The following is a 19,772-nucleotide window of genomic DNA, read 5'->3' as shown; positions in this document are numbered from 1 at the left end:
GGCTATACCCTGGAGGGTTTTCACCTTCAAGAAAGTGTGTTTTATTATGCCTAAAATAGAAAGCTTTTTCTTTTTCTTGCCTTCTCTCCCAAATTTAGTGTCTAACTAAGCCTAGCTGCCCTCCAATCAAAAGCCAGTTAAGTAGGGTATGCCTGTACTCACAACAAATAGGCATGTCTAAGTATGGGGCTGAAAGGCATGGCCCAAACTCTGAAAGAACAGTTTCCTGCCTATCTGAAATAGCTCCTGTTCCTGGAGAACTTTACTGAGTTCAAACAGCTCACAGTTTCAGAATGGCTTTGTTTAATTACTGTTCCTGGGTATGCTATCATTAACAGGATACATTGCAGTTTCTCTATTTCTCCTCAAGTTAGCCTGATCAGACAGAACGCCTTGAGAAAAGCTTGAGTAATAACAAGATTCAGAAGGGAGATTCCTCTCCATCCAAGCCTACCTAGCCCCTGCCTTACCCTGACCACCTTTTCTCTCACCTTGCTCAGCTTTTAACCGCCCACGATCCAAACCCAACCCCATTTCCCCCCCTTGCTCAACTCCCCCCCCCCCTCCTTTCCCTGCTGGCCCAGTCCCTGGCTCCTTCTCCCCATCCTCCTTTCTTCTTCTACCCATGCTTGATCTCTCTTTACCCTGCTTCTTCTTCCTCCCCTGCCCCAGCCCCTCCTAATCTGCTATATTCCATTACACTGTCACTTTCAGTTACCATGTTTTGGCCATTAGCTATATGTTCTGTTACACTGTCTTTATTTGTGCCCTCCCATGACTGGACTGGAGAAAATAGCATTATAAAGTTCATAGACAAGTTGGACAAACCCTTCTGTGGCAAAGCCGTAGGTCCTTATGAATTCTGGGTTTGTCACTAGATCCATCGAGGTCACATGGTGCCTAAATGGCCTTCTGTTCCTTTGTCACATAGATGATGATGGATTGACTCCAGCAAACTGGTTACAACCTGTATCAGTTACCTTTGAAGAATTTAATGAGCTAAAAATCTCAATTGATTTAAAGCATCTTCAGAAGTGATTTTTAGATATCTAGGAGTGCCACTACCTCTGACTGATCATTCACCTACCTTTGACTTGTGTGGAACAAGAGAAGGATCAATTTAAGTGGTAAGTACATGGGTGACACAGTGAAATGTAAGAGCACTATTATATTCCTCATTTGCAATGTATGGGATATATAAATCTACGCCTCTTATGGCTGTTACAATCTCATCCTGGAGGTGAGAAGGATTTCCCATGGGTCTTAGGGACTCCTGGATGGCTCTCAGAGGGAGGATTTCTCATGGAGCTTAGTGGTTCCTGGATGGTTTTATATTTGTAACTCTTCAGCTTCCTCTACCCTTCCACCAAGATGGTAATCTAGATTCCTAGTGACATTTTAGACCCAATAGACCTTCATCAATAGTACAGAGGTTTTTCTGGGCTCTCCTGCCAAATTTTGGAATGATGGCAGTAATAGACTATTAAAAACATTAGCTCTTGACACAGCTCAAGCCATCCAAACTACTACGGTCATCTCTTTCCTACAGGACATCAGTCTTCTTGTTCTTATGTAAATAGACAAAATATCCATGAGCTTCAAAGGCTTTTAAATGACATACAGCAAGTGGCAATAGAGACTCATGTGAATCCTAATGATAGTGTGTTTGTCTGCAGTTGTCATCAAATGGGCTCTTATGATTTTGGTACTTCTGAGAATGTGCATTAGTTATTGTATTACTGTTTTTAAAAAAATTATGTACAATCATACTGTGGATCATGGCCAAATTAAAAGGGAAACAGACCTTATTTTTGAGTGAGAAACCTTTGTGTCGTGTCTCTGCTTGGCTAACACATTGTAACATAGAATGAACTATGAATTTATGATTTTTTTATTATTATTGTTTTTCTTTATATTTGCAATGGGATATATGCTTTATTGCCCCCTATCTTTTTTCTTGTACTTGAAGTACATAGAATCAGTATTAATGTTTTTTTATTTTGAAGGATGTTTACAATATCTATTAGCCCTAATATCTTAACATGCCCAAAAGCTTTAGACTATAGAAACCTGCCACTGATTGTTAAATATTATGGGACTTTGACCAATAACTGTCTGATTTCAGAAAAAGGGATCACAAAAGAGCTATTGTACAGTGCCAAGAAGCATAAGCTCAAGGAGACCAACCAATCCTGGTGGGATTTATGAGAATCTGCACCAAGACAAAGAACTTGTTTGAGGTTAGAGAAAGCAGCTGTTTGACGTCAGATACAGGATTCCCTTGTGCCAGATTTCTGACAAGTACCTCAGTTTGACTGCCATTTTGGTTCCCTTCTCCTTGAAAGTGAAGGTAAAAATCAGACCAGGGAATGATACTTCCCTTTTACTTCAAAGTCTAGTCCCTTTTTTTCTCTTTTATAGAATGGCAATATTCTGTAGTCCTGGCTGATTGGGTAAATGAATAATTGTTGCAATTGTTCTACAAGCTTGTGGGATATAAATGTCATTGGGCCCTGATTCACGGATCTGTTACATGCTTATTCTTGTTTACTCAGAATTTTAATATACAATTTTGATATATTTTTTCTTTTCCCTTTTTTCTATTTTTTAAAATGCTTTTGGTTTTTCTTTTGAAAATTGATTTATATATCCTGTAACTCAGACATGTATCTTGAGTTGATCTGGGTGTTGGTCAACACTCTCCTCAGGGTTTTTTGTTTTTTAATTTTCATCAAATTAAAGATAAAAAAATTTTGTTTTTGTTTTGAGAGTAATTTCAGGAAAAGAAACTCACTAACTCCCTGAATCAAGAAAGTAAACTGTTTGGAGAAGGCATTATAAAGAAACCACATGCTGCATCAAAAGATCCAGAATGAACTTTGGGATGCAGTAAATTAAACTAAGGGGGGTTGAATATATTTACTCTAAATGTAAATTCTTAATTGGCTTTTTGTAATGTGTCTACCAACCACTGGTTTTGCTCTCTCTCTTATTTACCTTTTATCCCCAAATTATAATTTCCCCTTAGAAAGTGCAATATTATATGTACCTCTAGTAAGAGATCTTTAGAGATATAAATGGTTATGTGAAATGATTCATTGGGGAGACTAGGCATGTAAATCTGGGAGATCTCAACATGGTCATCTCCCAAAGAATCACAGAGGGGGTTGTGTAGATATGATTCTCTCCACAAAGATTGTCTGACCCAGCTCTTCTTACCCAGCATCCCATTTGTGTGCTTATGCTATGTGAATGGATGGACATGAACGCATGTGAGTGGAGGGACAGAGGATAAAAGTTTTGGTGTGGCACTGCCCCCTCTCTGTTTCCCAGAACATGGCTGGGGAACATGAGAGCCAGATGGTGGTCAGTTAGGTTATATTAGGCTTTAATCTGTTTCCTCTATCTTTAGTGGTTATTAATAAAACTATGGAAAAATAAGAACCTGGAGTTGTTATTGTTATTGATATTAATTAAAATTTTACAATTCTCAACTTGCAGTACACTGGAATTTCAAGATCTTTTTCAAATTTCTTGCACTTCCCCCAATTTGTACATGTAACTTTTGAAGGCAAGTGAATAGACATAAATATGAAATTGTGAAGATTAAATCTCTCTCCTGATTGTGAAAATGAAATTAACTTCCCTGCCCATTTTTAGATTTAATCACCAGAAATGTAAAAACCTCATTTACATCTGAGTGTGGAAGGTTTGTGACCCATGTGTGGAATAGCGAGGGACAAATCAGAATCAAACTGACTGCCCCTTGGGCAGTCCTAAAGCAAAGTTTCAACAGTAAATGGTAGATGTAAAAATGGGAGGAAGGCACAGGAAGTGATGCAAAAGAAAGTGTCTTTAAAAGGGAGTTACAACTTCCTGTGGAGATTTATCTGATATTGGCCCAAGATCTTCAAAGAGAATCGCGAGAGATCTTTAGAGAGATCTTCGGAAACTTCAACTTCTTCTGAGATCAAGTTGGAGGCTGGTGAAGAATCTGCTGAATGGACCTGAAACCCTGTACGTGGTGAGACTGTTCTTGAATCTCTCCCCTTTGGACTGACATGTGGTGAGTGAAGAAGGCTGACTCCTTTCCTGAATTTTCTGAAGAGACTAGCCTCAGGAGAGACCTATCCTTTTGAGAGAGGCTCCCTGTATCCCCATGTCCTCGGCTACAAGGGTCGAAGACTCTCCAGCTAAGGACTAAACTCCCCTGCCTGTTTTGAGCCAGGGGTTGGAGCAAAATATCTAGTGCTTAGGCTAGATATCTTACCCTATTATCTTCTCTCTCACTTCTCTAACTTCACTCTTTCTATATTTTGAAAAGAAATCTCTTTGGAATTAATTAAATTCCTAGTGACCCTAATTTTGAATGATCCAGCCCAACCTTTTTATAATTTAACCCCCATTTTCCCTTTACAAAATCTTACAATTCCAAATGACTCAAATTGGTCTACTATTCTAGTGTCAGTCTCCTAACTCCTTTATTCAGCATGTTAGCCACCCTGCCTGACTCTGTGACATCAGAATATCTGATCTCCATTCCTTCTACATGAGCCATGGGCTCAAGGCACTTCACAGAAGACCTCTACTTCCTCATTGAATGCAGCCAAGTCTGTCACTCCTGAATAGCGCACTAGTGTCTAGTTCATGCCTCTCTATAAGCACAACAGATGGGGCTTTGTCAAATACTTTGGTAAAAAACTAGGCAGACTATCTCCAAGACATTTATTTAATCTATTATCAAAAAAAAGTAAATGAGGTTAGTCTGGTAAGATGTGTTCTTACATGTAAAATGATTCTGGATCCTTGTTTCCTTCTCTATGTATAATTGAAAATCTGTTACCCTAAAAAAGAACTACATATCCCGAGAGCCCACTGACTTCCTGTCATTAAATGCTTCCTGTAGACAAGGGTTAAAGTGAGTTGGCATTGAGGCTCTGTCTCCTCTTTTGGTATGCAGCCAGAGGTGATGGTGGTAAGGTGGGGTGGGGATTTTGAAATCGTTAATCAGCCATGGGCACGTGGTTTTTATTTTGTATCCTCTTTATTCCTTGATTTCTAATGATCATTTAATAAACCTCCTAAAATATAATATTTTTTATTAAGAGATAATTTTAATTTTTACATCTAGATGTTCACATGATACCTTTAATAAGTCCCTCTAATAATATTTGCAGAATAAAATATTAATTCCTTAGCTAGGCATTAAAAACCTTCCACAATCTGAGATTAACTTACCTTCCTAGCCTTTTTTTTATTAACTTTCAAGCAGTCTGTGTTCTATACAAACTGGGTTATTAGTTAGTTATTCCCTGATCTCTTCCCATACCATCTCTCTCTGGTCTTTGCCACCCATTTGAAATTAATTTCCCCCAAATCTTTCTCTTCTTTTAAAGGCCCAGTCTAGGTCCTCTCTCATTTTTGGACTCTGATGCCTTCTCCAATCAGATGAAGTGTATATTTCTTCCAAAATTAAAATTTTTCTAAACAACTTTGGATCTTTGCTTTTATCACACTGAATTTGAACCTGATTTTTCTATGTACAACACATCTCCCTCCAATAAACTGTAACTGTGTCCTTAGATAACATCATACACAGCACTGGGCTTGGAGTCAGGAAGATCTGAATTCAAATCTGGCCTCAGATACTTATACTAGCTGGGTGACTGTGGGCAAGTCATATAACCTATTTGTCTCAGTTTTTCCCTATTTAAAATAAGGGTGATAATAGCATTTGCCTCACTAGGTTCTTGTGATAATCAAATGAGATAATATACGTAAAGTGCTCAGTACAGGACCTAACCTTACTGCAAGCTTGTTTCCCTCCTTTCTTTGCTCTTATTACCGATTATGCTTGCCTGATATGATTATGCATTTCACCTGACTCTCCTTGGACTCTGGATTTATTCACCAAAAGAAAAAACTAATTCACTATTCACAGGTCCTATATCTAGTCTAAATTAGGATTTGCTCCTGTTCTCCTAAACTAGGTCTGTACTACAAATGACCTTCTAATTTCAGGTATCTTTTCCAATATAAGAATATGCTTTGCGAGACTCCAATCTGTGTCATGGAAAACTACTAAATACAATAATTCCAACTAGGAATCATCATTCATTTTTCATTCTCACAATTTCCCCCCAGGTTTATATTTTAAAAGATGTTACTCACCCTACTAGGCCTATGTCAGCTATAAGTTTTAGATCAAGATGAATTATTCTTTTCTGGCCCTTGGATGGCAAGAAATTTGAAAGCAAATTACCCCCAAGTCCTCCTTGTGCTATTAAAATTTTGTCATCCTCTTTATTGAGTTCTCCTAAAAAGAAAACAAAATATATTTTTATAGTCAGGATCAATATTAAGTTTTACTAGTAATGACACATTTTCATTTATCATAAATCTGTAACTATAAATCTCAATTCCTAGAACTGAAGGAATTGTTATCAGCATATGGTTGCTAGGGAGAGTTTGAAAACAAACATGGATAATGTGGAATTAGAGATCTTGAATCCTTGGACTTCATCTCCCAGAATCCTTTTCCCTTCATCCACATAGCATCCTTATGTATTGTACATAACCCAACCCTTTAACTCTTCTTCCTGTGCTCTCCTCCTGGCTCTCTTCCTGCTTTTGGTGGTCCAGGCAACTCTCTCTTTGCAAATACTATCATTTTCATTTTTCTTCAAGTTATTAATTAATAAATTCTTATAAGAATGTAATACTTGAGGTATTTGGATATTAATTTTTTAATCTTACAATAACAAAACCATCCAAGCTGATATACATTTTGATCACATCTAAATATATCAGTTATATGCCTAGACTAAAAAAAATTAAATGAAACCAACATGGCCCAAATTAAACTTTAGTAAGCCCTTGACTAACACCTAAAGGAAAAAAAGGAATTCTCCTGGAACTTAGGTCATGTGAAATCTGAAGCTGCTTTAATTAAAAGAATTAAATAATCTAAATTGAATATACTTAATTTTAAATGTTGTTCAACAAAATCTCTATAAAAATCTTGCTCCAGTAATCATTGGTATTGAAGGCTATTCCAGTGGATAACAAAGGTTTGACAAGTCCTATAAAGCTACTCTTCTAGCATGAATGTTGTGACAAACTCAGCATACAGACAAATCTGGAGATATAAATTACTAGAAGTTTGGCTCCTAGAAGAATTTTTAAGTTATGGAAATTTATCAGGTGATTGAAAGAAGTAGAGTGGAGTCAGATTGTAAACGATCTACCATGGTAGACGTAGAAGAACCAAGAGATTGCAGTGGCATGGGTGCTAAGAGAGAAAGGAATTTGAAGGTGAGCACAATCAAAATATCAAATAGAGCAGTGAGGGCAATAAGAATGAAGACTGACTAGAAGGTCTTCATGACTTCAGAGAGAATTGAAAACAGAAGTCAAAATGCAAAAGGAACAGTTAAATGGTCAAGAGGCTGTTGCAGGAACAAGTTGTAGACAATGCCTTTTAGAAATCTGGCAGCGAAAGAAATGTAAGAAATAAGAGAGAGAAAGGTCAAAGGTAAAGGGATGTATTAGTAGATTAGGACAACATTTAGTTCGAGTAGAGAAGTAAAAAAAAGTAGAGTGGCTGAAACTAGACTAACAGATATGAAACTTTGTTCACAGAACTTTTCTAAGGTGATAATGTCCTTATGAATGACAAAAGTAAAGTAAAAATGCAAGTCAATGGAACTGTGGTCAAATAATTACAAAATTGGGATGCTAGAAGGATTATGCATATGGAAGTCAATGAAATTTATGGCAACAGGTAGGATAAATTTATTGATGCAGCAAAAAGCAATGAAAATAGAGGTAGGCCTGAAGTCAGGAACACCTGGTTCAAACCCAAGTTTAAACTCCTTTTTGCTGAATGACCTTCAGCAAGTCACTTCACCTCTGATTTACTTCAGTGCCCTCAATTCTAAAATGGGAATAAAAATATAACCTCAGAGTTGAGAGTTTAAAACAAGATAAAATTTGTAAATGTCCTTTACAGTGTCTGGCACATAGTAGGTGCTTAATAAATATTTGTTCTCTTCTTTTCCATGTAACCAATGTTACTCACATCATTTAAAAAGGATAGGTGATTACTTATTTAGTGCTATACCCATTGAAATACCAAAAATTTTTTTACTGAATTCGAAAAAACCATAACAAAGTTCATTTGGAAGAACAGAAGATCAAGGATACCCAGGGAAATAATGAAAAAAAAATGCAAAGGAAGGTGGCCTTGCAGTCCCAGATCTCAAACAATACTATAAAGCAGTGGTCATCAAAACAATTTGGTACTGGCTAAGAGACAGAAAGGAGGAAAGGAGGATCAGTGGAATAGACTTGGGGTAAGTGACCTCAGCAAGATAGTCTATGATAAGCCCAAAGTTCCCAGCTTGTGGGACCAAAAATTTGATAAAAACTGCTGGTAAAACTGGAAAACAGTATGAAGAGATTAGGTTTGGATTAACATCTCACACCCTACACCAAGATAAACTCAGAATGGGTGAATAACTTGAATATAAAGAAAGAAACTATAAGTAAATTAGGTGAACACAGAATAGTAAACATGTCAGATCTTTGGGAAAGGAAAGATTTTAATACCAAACAAGAGTTAGAAAAAAATCACAAAATGTAAAATAAATAATTTTGATTACATTAAATTAAAAAGGTTTTGTACAAACAAAACCAATGCAACCAAAATTAGAAGGGAAGCAACAAATTGGGGAAAAAATCTTCAAAATAAAAACCTCTGACAAAGGTCTAATTACTCAAATTTATAAAGAGCTAAATCAATTGTACAAAAATCAAGCCAATCTCCAATTGATAATGGGCAAGGGACATGAATAGGCAATTTTCAGTTAAAGAAATCAAAACTATTAATAAGCACATGAAAAAGTGTTCTAAATCTCTTATAATCAGAGAAATGCAAATCAAAACAACTCTGAGGTATCACCTCACACCTAGCAGATTGGCTAACATAACAGCAAGAAAGAATGAATGCTGGAGGGGATGTGGCAAAGTCGGGACATTAATTCATTGCTGGTGGAGTTGTGAACTGATCCAACCATTCTGGAGGACAATTTGAAACTATGCCCAAAGGGCGCTACAAGACTGTCTGCCTTTTGATCCAGCCATAGCACTACTGGGTTTGTAACCCAGAGGTAATAAGGAAAAAGACATGTACAAGAATATTCATAGCTGCTCTTTGTGGTGGCCAAAAATTGGAAAACGAGGGGATGCCCATCAATTGGGGAATGGCTGAACAAATTGTGGTATCTGTTGGTGATGGAATACTATTGTGCTAAAAGGAATAATAAAGTGGAGGAATTCCATGGAGACTGGAACAACCTCCAGGAAGTGATGCAGAATGAGAGGAGCAGAACCAGGAGAACATTATACACAGAGACTGATACACTATTGTACAATTGAATGTAACGAACTTCTCCATCAGTGACAATGCAATGACCCTGAACAACTTGGAGAGATCTACAAGACAGAACACTATCCACATTCAGAGGAAAAACTGTGGGAGTAAAAACACAGAAGAAAAATAACTGGTCCATTACATGGATCGAGGGGGATACGATTGGGGATTTAGACTCTAAGTGAACACCCTAATGCAAAGCATCAACAACATGGAAATAGGTTCTGATCAAAGACACATGTAATACCCAGTGGAATTTCACGCTGGCTACAGGAAAGGTGGGGAGAAGGGAGGGAGGGAAGGAATGATTCCTGTAACCAAGGAATAATGTTCTAAATTGACTAAATAAAATTTTTTAAAAATTAAAAAAATAAAAAGGACAGGTGAGGGGCAGCTGGATGGCTCAATGGATTGAGAGCCAGGCCTAGAGATGGGAGGTCCTAGGTTCAAATCTGGCCTCAGATACTTCCCAGCTGTGTGACCCTGGGCAAGTCACTTGACCCCCATTGCCCAGCCCTTACCACTCTTCTGCCTTAGAGCCAATACACAATACTGATTCCAAGACAGAAGGGTTAAAAAAAAAAAAGGACAGGTGAGGAAGATTTTGATCCTAATCTCATCTTTGAATCAAATGCCCATTTCCTAACATTAATATACTTACTTCTTCTGATGATATATGGTTATAAAACATAGATTACCACCACCTCCAAAGAATTATAATTACAAATCACCAAAAGGACAATGAAGACACATAGTTAACATGAGTGAGCTGCAGAACTGTACCAATATACCAATTATACTATAAAAGAAGTATATGAGCAGAGAAGGAGTTAGGGTCTGTCATGTTGCAAGAGAAAGGAATAAGTAATGGATAGTCCATGTGTTCTACTGGTATTTATGCAATGTTAAGACATCCCCAGAGATAGTTTACCTCAGTTCCACAAGTCCATAGATAGACTTCAAGGGGTCTTGGATAGGGGAACTTGGATAGGGGAAAAGAATAATATCTTTACTTTCGCTAGTATTTGATTTCACTTTTAATTCTATGTATTTTATGCATTTAAAAATATTATTTTGGGGGAGAGGACCAAATCTTTTTTCCTCAATTATGTGTAATAACAATTTTTAACAATTTTGAGTTCTTAATTCAATTCTTTCCCTCTTTCCTCTCCTACATTGAGAAGGCAAACAATTTGATTATACATGTGCACTCATGCAAAACATTTTGTAGCAAAAAACAATAATTTTAAAAAAAGGAGAAAAATAAAGTTTTTTAAAAAGTATGCTTCGATCTGAATTCAGAGTGGATAGTATTTTTTATTAAGTCCTTTGGAACTGCATTGGATCATTGTATTGCTGAAAATAGCTAAATCACTCATAATTGATCATAGTACAATATTGTTAACTGTGTACAATGTTCTCCTGGTTCTGCTCACTTCACTTTTCTGAAACATCCTGCTCATCGTTTTTTATACCTCAATAGTATTCCATCACAATCATATACTACATCTTGTTCAGTCATTCTCCAGCTGATGGGAATTGTCTCAATTTCCATCCTTTGTGACCACAAAGAGCTATTATAAATTAGTTTTGTACACATGGGTCCTTTTCCTTTTAAAAAAAATCTTTTTGAGAAAGATCTTGGAGCAGGTAACGCTGGATCAAAGAGTTATGCAGTTTTATAGCACTTTTGCACAGTTCCAAATTGTTCTCCAGAATAGTTGGATCAGTTCATAAGTCTATCAATAATGCATCAGTGTCCCAATTTTCCCATTCCTTCCAAATTTATCATTTTTCTTTTTGTCTTACTAGGCAATATAAATGTGAGGCAGAACCTCAATTATATTAATTTGCATTCCTTTAAACTATTACTTTTTTTTAACCCCTTCCTTCCACCTTAGAATCAATACTATGTATTGGTTCTAAGGCAGAAGAGTGGTAAGGGCTAGGCAATGGAGGAGTTAAGTGACTTTTCCAGGGTCACACAGCTAGGAAATGTCTGAGGCAAGATTTGAACCTAGGACCTCCCATCTCTAGGCTTTCAATCCACTGAACCACCCAGCTGACCCCTAAACTATTAGTCTTAAAAAGGGTTATGTAGGTTTCACTAGTTTGCCAAAGAGGTCCATAACACAACAATGGTTAAAAGCATCTTTCTTAGATGATGGGATGCTTGGCATGCTCCATTGGGAGCCCTCCACACCATATTTTGCATGAAAACCAAGAGAGCATATTATATTACAGATTCAAGGACTAAAGGTGAGGAGGCTGAGATTATTTAGGTACTGAGTCATGGAAAGGCCTTAAAAAGAATATTTGTGTCTATAATTTAGGTAACTTCTAAAGGGAATAAAAGAAAATGAAGATGATTTCATATGGGTGTTCCCTCCAGAGATGGAGCCTTCAGGGAGCAGACACATTCTAAGATGAGTATCCACTGGAAAATAATGGCTGGGGAAGGACTGCCAGATGTTTGGTATTGACCCACAGAAGACCGGCTGATGGGTTGAAAGCTGTCCCTAAGTATACAAAAGGTCAAGAAAAATGTGCATTGAATAGGCAAGAGAATCAATGAATTAACTGGACAAGCTATCCAGTATGCAGCATGAAGGTGCAAGGAATTGTTTGTTCTCAAATGGAAAAGGTGACTAGTGATGAAAATAGTAGGGAGTATGTCCATTATAAGTTGATTCTTAGTTAAGGAATCCAACATCTGACTTGAACCTATATCATACACTTAAAGATAGAATCCAACAGAGAGGCCATAATGAAGTTAGTGTATGTTCCCCATTTCTACATGCAAACAAAATCAATGAAGAGTTATTCCTTGACAGTGCATCTAATCTAAATTTTTAGATTCTTTTCCCCTGAGAGGCAGAGACTGTGAGGGGAAAAATAACACCTAATCATTTCTAGAAATGTTCATATCTCAAATATTTACAAAAACTTAAACAAGGACAATCACCTATAATTTGGCCTCTCTCGTCAGTTACTATGATGCCCACCGGTGCAGAAATTTCACAATCGAGGCCTTTTTCTCCCTTTAAAGCACTGATTCTGAAAGGCAAAAACAGACATAAATGTCCCAAATTAAAAAAAATGAAATCAAATCAAGTAAACTAAACTTCAAGTAGGCATTCTAGTTTACAAACAAGATTTAATCATGCATATGTATTCAGGCTCATTTTTACTGAAGGCACTTTTGAAATGATGCCTGCAATTTTTACCATGTTTTTTAAGTCAGTCATTTGAACTGAATATATTTCCTTATAGCAAACAGCTTTCTCTAGATTCCTATTCCCCATAAGCTAAAAAATATCTTTTCTGAGGTCTTCGAGTACTGTTTCTCTCTTGTACACTCATTCTTTTTAGTGTCATAGTACTCATTTCTTTAACCACTCATGTGTCAGGAACTAGGGATACAAAGATAAGAACAAGACAGTCCTTACCCTTTGAGAAATACACAATCTTGCTGGCTGTAAGTTCCATGAAAGCAATACATAGCTTTATTCATCTTTGAATGCCCTTAGCTCTCAGAACAGTTCTCTGCAGCCAGTAAATACTTAATGTTTGTTGAATTAATTTGAAGAGAAACAAATGTTATAGATGGTCATTTGATTCCATTCCAATGTATATAGTTGAAATATCGAACATATATAATGAGTTACACATACATACACTTATTAGAAATTAAATAAAATTTTTAAAAAATGAATAAAATAGCTTTATATTTAGCTTAAATTCTGGTTCTTAAGTTAATTTAATTAGAGAAGATGAAGTAATTGGAGACATCTATATTTTCAAGGATTGTAGGGGTTGATATCAGTGGTTTCTTTTAGGAACTTAAGTTTCTAATGAAATCTCAACAGCTGCCATTTTTCTTATCTACATGGGGGGGGGGGGGGGCACCACCGCAGATAATTTCACCAGGTACTGGAAGAGAGAAAGAGCAAAGAAAACATATGTTTGGAGATGGCACTGTAGTATAATAAGAAAAAAATACTTTTGAGTCAAGACTCAACTTGGTTCAAAGTCTTGCCAGTCTAGGCAGCCAGCCCTACTGAAGCTGGAAGGGTCCACAAGGAGGTGGATCAAAACACATCCACTTAGATCTGAACGAAGATAGGCTAGATCCATGTTGGCAAACCTTTGGCACACATGCCAGAGGGGCTGCTCCCCTCTCCACAGGCACCCGAGGACCCCTCTGCCTAGCAGCCTAATAGGAGCACTTTCTCCCCTATCTGGGGTAAAGCAGGGAGTTCACATGTGTCTTGAGGGTTGCAGTTTAGGCACTTGGTCTTTAAAAAGTTCTTCATCTGTCAAATGAGTGGGAGAGAAGGAAATGGTCAACTACTCCAGTATCTTTGTCATGAAAATCCCATGAGGTTCACAGAGAGTCTAGACACAACTGATCCAAAGGATCAACAACAAATGTAAAGAGCAGGAAAGGCCCTTGGAGATGACCTTGACCTTTTTTTGTATCATGGACCCCTTTGACAATTTGGTATAACCTCTCTAGCTCTCTAAATCCTGGGCCTCTATTAGTGTGTTGGAACAAATATTCTTGTAGCAGATTTGTGCTAGAGCAGAGTGGACTCTATGACTTAGGAGAGGCTAGCAAAGGGAGAGCTTCTTCAGCTTCAGTTGAGGAAGTAATCTTTCATTATTTAATTATAGGAATAATGAAATGAGAATGACTGGCTTTAATAAGACTTTAGATAAATAAGTTTTCAGTAAGTCTTCAAGGGTAAAGAACTGTTATAACATTCTCCCTTATTTTCAGGGGAAGGGGATACAGAAGAGATTAAGGCCTCCAGGAAAAGGAAGATGGGCCTATCTAGAGGGGGAAAGGCATACAAGGTGGGGGAAAAGCTAAGGAGTATGGTTGAGAACAAACTTCTAGGAGTGTAATTTTGCTAGGATAAGTCCTACTGAGTCAGATACACAGAAGCTGTAGCATTTTTGTTATATAACTACAAATAATTTTTGAGGGGGGGAAAAAGCTTGGTTCATTTTTGTTAAAAGCATAGATGTCCAATGTTATACAAGTCCAAATCATGTAATAAGTACTTACCGACTATTTGCTCCATCTCCTGCTACAAACCGTTTCTGGGGATATTTATCCTTAATTTGTTTTAAGTTCACTCTCTTTTTGGCTACAATCCAGACATCACCACCTTTTCCTCCTTCTCCGCCTAATCGAGGATAACCCATTCCACCAGCTCCTCCTTTTGTAAAGAGTCTTAGGTTGTCCATGAAGTTTCCATACTAGTTTAAAAAAAAAAGTTTGGATTTATTGGATACAAAGGATTTTGCAAATTGGGATACTAAATTTGTATATGAAACAAATTTACAGAAATAATAGTGTAGTGGAACAAAAGATAACAGTTCAGGTTGGTCTCTGCTAATTAACAACAAAGCTAGTGTGATCTGAGGGTCATCACTTATCCACTCTGAACCTTAGTTTTCTGATCAATAAAATGAGGTAGTTTGGATTAGATAATTTCTAAGGCACCTTCTGGCTCCAAGTGCTAACTCTAAATCATAATCTGATCTGTAAGCTCCTGCATGATAACTATCTTTTCCCCCTTTCAAACAAGAATGCTAAAAACAAATTGGATTCGGAAAGATAAAAGTTCTCTTTCTTTTTAACATCTCCTGTCTTCCAAATTATACCTCAAGTCTAATGCATATACATCTTTGTAAAAGCCTTTCTCAAAGAAATTCTATCCAATAACAATGTATCAGGGATTGTTTTCTTTCTAACAAAGGTTCAAAGAAGTGGACCTGGAGTAAATTACAACACAATGAAATCTTTTCCTCATCTACAGTGTTGAGGGTAGAGGCTAGTCAAAAATTTTAATTAGTTATCATAGGTGATGATGTATTATCATAACATTTGTGGGCACATTTTGATAAATAGTTTTACAAATCTATAGAGGACATGAGTATACAAATCTCTTATCTCCTGGTTTGACCTTTCCTCCCAATGCCCATAATACTGTATCTTCACAGAGAAGTTCCACTTATTCATGTATGGAGTGACATTAGTGTATTATTTTATAACTTGGAAATAAATACAGAACTACCAGGTAGTCTGAAAACCCACTCTTTAATAAGGGTTAGGGATATGGTTTAAGTATTTAGTCACTTCACAGAGTCAAACTCTAAACACCATACAAAACCAAAGACCTTGAGACTCTGGGAACTGTATCCCTGGGAGAAAAGCAGTGCTAAGTACCCACTCTACCCTGGGAGAAAACATACTAGATGTTTTCTCCTTTTGGGAGAAGGCACAACTCTTAGTGCCAACTTCAAAGAGATACTGAACCTGAGAGTCTCTTTATACCCTTTTGGGAAGCCTACAGTGACTAACCACAAACAGGTGCGTAAACCTCTTTGAAGTTAAAAGCTATGGTGTTAGGGAACAGTCAGCTGTAACAAATTAAAAGGCAAAGGTCTAAAAAACTGGAATTCATGAGAGGAAAACTTTCATCCAAGAGAGAAGCCTCTAAAACAAAAAGGTACGTAACATTCATACCAAAATAGGGGTACTTGGCACTGAGATTACTCAAAAATAAGGGTAAAATGAGTCATCCAAAAATTCACGTTGACACATTCTTAATGTATTTCTTGCTAGAAATAGAAACTCCAAGTAGAGGTTATTTTTTTTTAAATCTCCCTTTACCCATCCCCTTCCCGGTCTTTCACATACACCTTTTATTGGGGCTCTTTTGCATAGGTGGAGGGTATTGTATTAGTTTCCTATAAATTGGGGAATTCATTTGTATCTTTGGGTTGTATCTATTTGACTTAAGCACAATGTCCCCAGCCTTTGCATGATAAACAATAAAGCCTCATATGTCTGCATCTTCTCCTGGCCTCTCTGATTATGTGAGTGATTAGGGGGGATGCACCTTGCTATATCAAGATGCCCTCCAAATTCCTACTACAGATATACACATACTGAATACTTTGATGGATCTGATCTCATCAATGTGGATACTTTCTCCATAGGTATTATAAGTTATGAAGCTTTTTCCTATGAAGCCTACAGTTTCCCATAAATTCTCCAGAGAGGATCCACCCGGTATAGGGAGGAAAGAGGGAGGAGGTGTGCTTTCCTTTATGCCTTCACTTTAAGACTCAATATATATCATGCCTATTTTTAAGTACCACACTTCTTTTTCTGGTCACATTTCTCTCCAATACTAAGCTTTAATCTCAAGCCAAAGAACTTCAGTTACACTACATGGTTCTGAATTATGGAATGGCAGTTTCAAATTAATTAAAGCTGACAGTCATCCAAAGGGCAAATGGAGGGGTTTGAGCAGTATTGTGCATAAAAGTCATTGTAAAAAATTTCAGAGCTATTTATGATAAGAAAAGTACATGGGCTGGTCAGAGAGCAGAAGATAACCCCAGACAGTATGAGTGCTCCATTGATGAAAGTGTAATGCCAAGAGAACTAAAGGAAAACTCTTCCTATCTACAAACTGAGTGATATATATGGATTTATAATGTGGAGAATTCATGGGAGAAAGACACAGATAAGAATATCACAGAATAAGGCAGTCTGGATACTTTGTGATCTGCATCCTTCATGGGGGAACTGACATAAGTAAGAAGACAGAGCAATTCAAAAATATGACAGTAAAAGGTTTTCTTCTTTAATGTTCTACAACACTGAATTCTTGATTTTTGATAACCACATTACTCTGTTGATTCAAATTGAGCTATACAGTCTTGGGGAAAAGAATCTCTTCTAGGGACATTAACAAATTCATTGATCTCAACTTGCCCTATGTAAAGAAAGTGCCTGCCTTTTAAAGTCCTTAAATTCAAAATATGTCCCTTGCTAGTCTGTGTAGTACAACAAATTCAGAATTAGAAAACTCATTACCAACAGTTAAATTTTTATGCTAGACCTTAAAGTCAAGGTAGTGTTCAAAAGGTGATGATGCAAGAACTTTAGAGATTGTAAGGACAATCTACTGCAAAACTTCATTTTACAGAAGAGGTAAACTGAGGCTTAGAGAGTTGAAGAGATTTGCTCCAGATCACATGCTCAGAAGAAATCAGAATTAGCATTCAGCTCTCCCAACTTCCAAAAGGCAGAATTATCTTTAAAACAAGTCTCTTCATTAATGCAACACATTTTTTTAAAGCAGTGCTGATTTAATCTGTGGTGATTTTTAAATCTTGTACTATATACAACAATGAGACTGGACTACTTTTCTTCATATAGTCAAATCAACCTACTATGTGAATTAAGAATGCACATTTTTAGCAATAACTAGCAAAATGTTTAGAGTCCTCTGACCTAGAGTTGAATCTAAAATTACGATTGGGAGGATAGAATCCCACAGACAAGATAACCCTGGGAATAACAGTTAATGGGTTACCCTAGACTAGAGCATTTGCTCCAGGGGAGTAAAAATCTCATTAGGGCAGCCAGGTGACCTCAGACACTTATTAACAGTGTTTCGCTGGGCAAGTTATTTCACCGTTTGCCTCAGTTTCTTTATCTGTAAAATGAGCTGGAGAAGGAAATACCAAACCACTCCAGTATCTCTGCCCAAAAAACCCTAAATGGTGTCACCAAGATCGAGATGCGAGTGAAGATTTAACAACAACAAAAAAAAAACAGTACTAAAAAGCCAAATTCCAAAGTTTTAATGTAGGAAATGTCTAGCCCCTAGCTTTTCAATCAATAAGATTTCATTAACCATCCACCGTGTGCCAGGCCTGTGGGTATCCACAGTGACAAAAACGAAAGAGCTCTCAAGCCACGGAGAGAGATCACTTGGTCACAAATACGTCGAAGTCCAACCTTTCCCTCTACAACCATAACCCTTCCGCTAAACTAAAAGGACCCAAACTAGGAGGGTTCTGGGAAGACATCCTTCGTTTCTCTAGGAGGTTCAGGGAGGGGGAAAGGGTCCAAAGGAATGGAAGGAGGGGGAAAGGGACTGCCTAGGGGAGCGGAAGTGAGGTGGGGGAGTCAACTGAGGGAAGGAAGAGGGAGAGGGCAGCGTCAGGCCCAGGAACCTACCTTCCTCAGGAAGGAGCAGCTGCAGCGTACCATGGTGGCGGCGGAGGTTGGGGTCCCCAGGGCTAGGGAAGCGCAGCTCAGCTCTGGCAGATGCCCGTCCAATCTTGCCCGGAACTCGGTTCTCCTAAATTCCTACGGCCGGCTGCCTGGTTGGCTGGTGCCTTCATGGCGCAGGCGCGGAAGAATCTGTGCGGGTCACGTGTCCTCCTTTGGCAGCGGGCGGGGCTCGGTGAACTTGCGGGTGAGAAGCGGACCCTGTGACCTCCCCGTGGTCCTCTTTCCCGTACCCTCTCCTGCGCGGAGCCTTTGTTCCCTATTCCTCCCCCCCCCGCACCCCACTTGGGTGTGCTTGTCTAGATTCCCTTTGGACCGGTGTCCTCAAAGTCTCCAATGCTGGAAACATAAAAAACATTCGAAAGGTTATTAAAATTCGAATATATTGATATTAAGTTCCAACATAATTCCCCACCTTGGGCTGCCCATCGCTTTGATTTGGAAAAAAGTTAAGAGAAAAAAATGGGAAGTGGAGATGAGAATAAGGAGGGAAGGGGCTCAATGGATAGCCAGGCTGTGTGACCTTGGGCAAGTCTTTTAACTCCAACTGCCTAGGCTTTACTGCTCTTCTGCCTTGGAACTGATAACTTAGTGTTAATTCTAAAATGGAAGGTAAGGGTTTACAAAAAAAAAGGTTAATTAATGGAGGCAGTGGTGAGAAGCAAAAAGTACTCTTACCAAGGGAAGAGTAAAAATGAGAATAAGTTAGAGAACAGAGGTAAATACACAGTTAGCAAATATAATTGTGAATGTAAATTGGATGAACCTACCCATAAAATGGCATAAGGGAATGGGTTAGAAACTAGAATCCAAAAATGTCCTTTATAAGAAACATGATTGAAACAGCTAAAATTAGGGGCTAGAGCAAAATGATTCTGCTGAAGTAAAAATGGCAGGGGTAGCAATCATGACCTCAGATAAAGCAAATGGAAAAAAAGAATTGAGAGGTAGAGGAGCTAAATTTTGTTAGAAGGTACCAAAGACAATGAATGTACGCACATGTACTAAAGGCACAGCATCTAGATTTTTTTCCTTCCTCCTTAAACCCTTACTTTGTCTTAGAATTGAGTTCCAGGGCAAAAGAGCAGTACAGGGGTAGGTAACTGGGTTTATGTGACTTGTCTAGGGTCACAGAGCTAGGGAGTATATGAGGCCAAATTTGAACACATGACCTCCTGTCTCCAGGCCTAATTCTCAACTCGCTAAGCCACCTAGTTGCCCCCTTTTCAT

The 19,772-nt window shown here is 37.9% G+C and overlaps 1 protein-coding gene across 1 annotated transcript in view; it reads right to left on the bottom strand.

The window, feature by feature from the left end:
* GTPBP10 (GTP binding protein 10) overlaps positions 1 to 18,875 on the bottom strand; it is a 40,037-nt gene extending 21,162 nt beyond the window's left edge. Inside the window, exons 1-4 of the mRNA XM_007504992.3 lie at positions 18,489 to 18,875; positions 14,508 to 14,701; positions 12,399 to 12,490; positions 6,172 to 6,316 (exon numbers count right to left, since the gene is read on the bottom strand). Of these exons, the coding sequence (XP_007505054.1) occupies positions 6,172 to 6,316; positions 12,399 to 12,490; positions 14,508 to 14,701; positions 18,489 to 18,521 (464 nt within the window). The 5' untranslated portion in view covers positions 18,522 to 18,875. The remainder of the gene's footprint in view (positions 1 to 6,171; positions 6,317 to 12,398; positions 12,491 to 14,507; positions 14,702 to 18,488) is intronic.
* Between the last annotated feature and the right edge of the window lie 897 nt (positions 18,876 to 19,772).

Source organism: Monodelphis domestica, chromosome 5, assembly GCF_027887165.1.
Source record: "Monodelphis domestica isolate mMonDom1 chromosome 5, mMonDom1.pri, whole genome shotgun sequence".
In the NCBI taxonomy this organism is placed as follows: Eukaryota; Metazoa; Chordata; class Mammalia; order Didelphimorphia; family Didelphidae; genus Monodelphis; species Monodelphis domestica.
The sequence above is the reverse complement of the archived record's forward strand: the minus strand, read 5'-3'. Positions and strand labels throughout refer to the sequence as shown.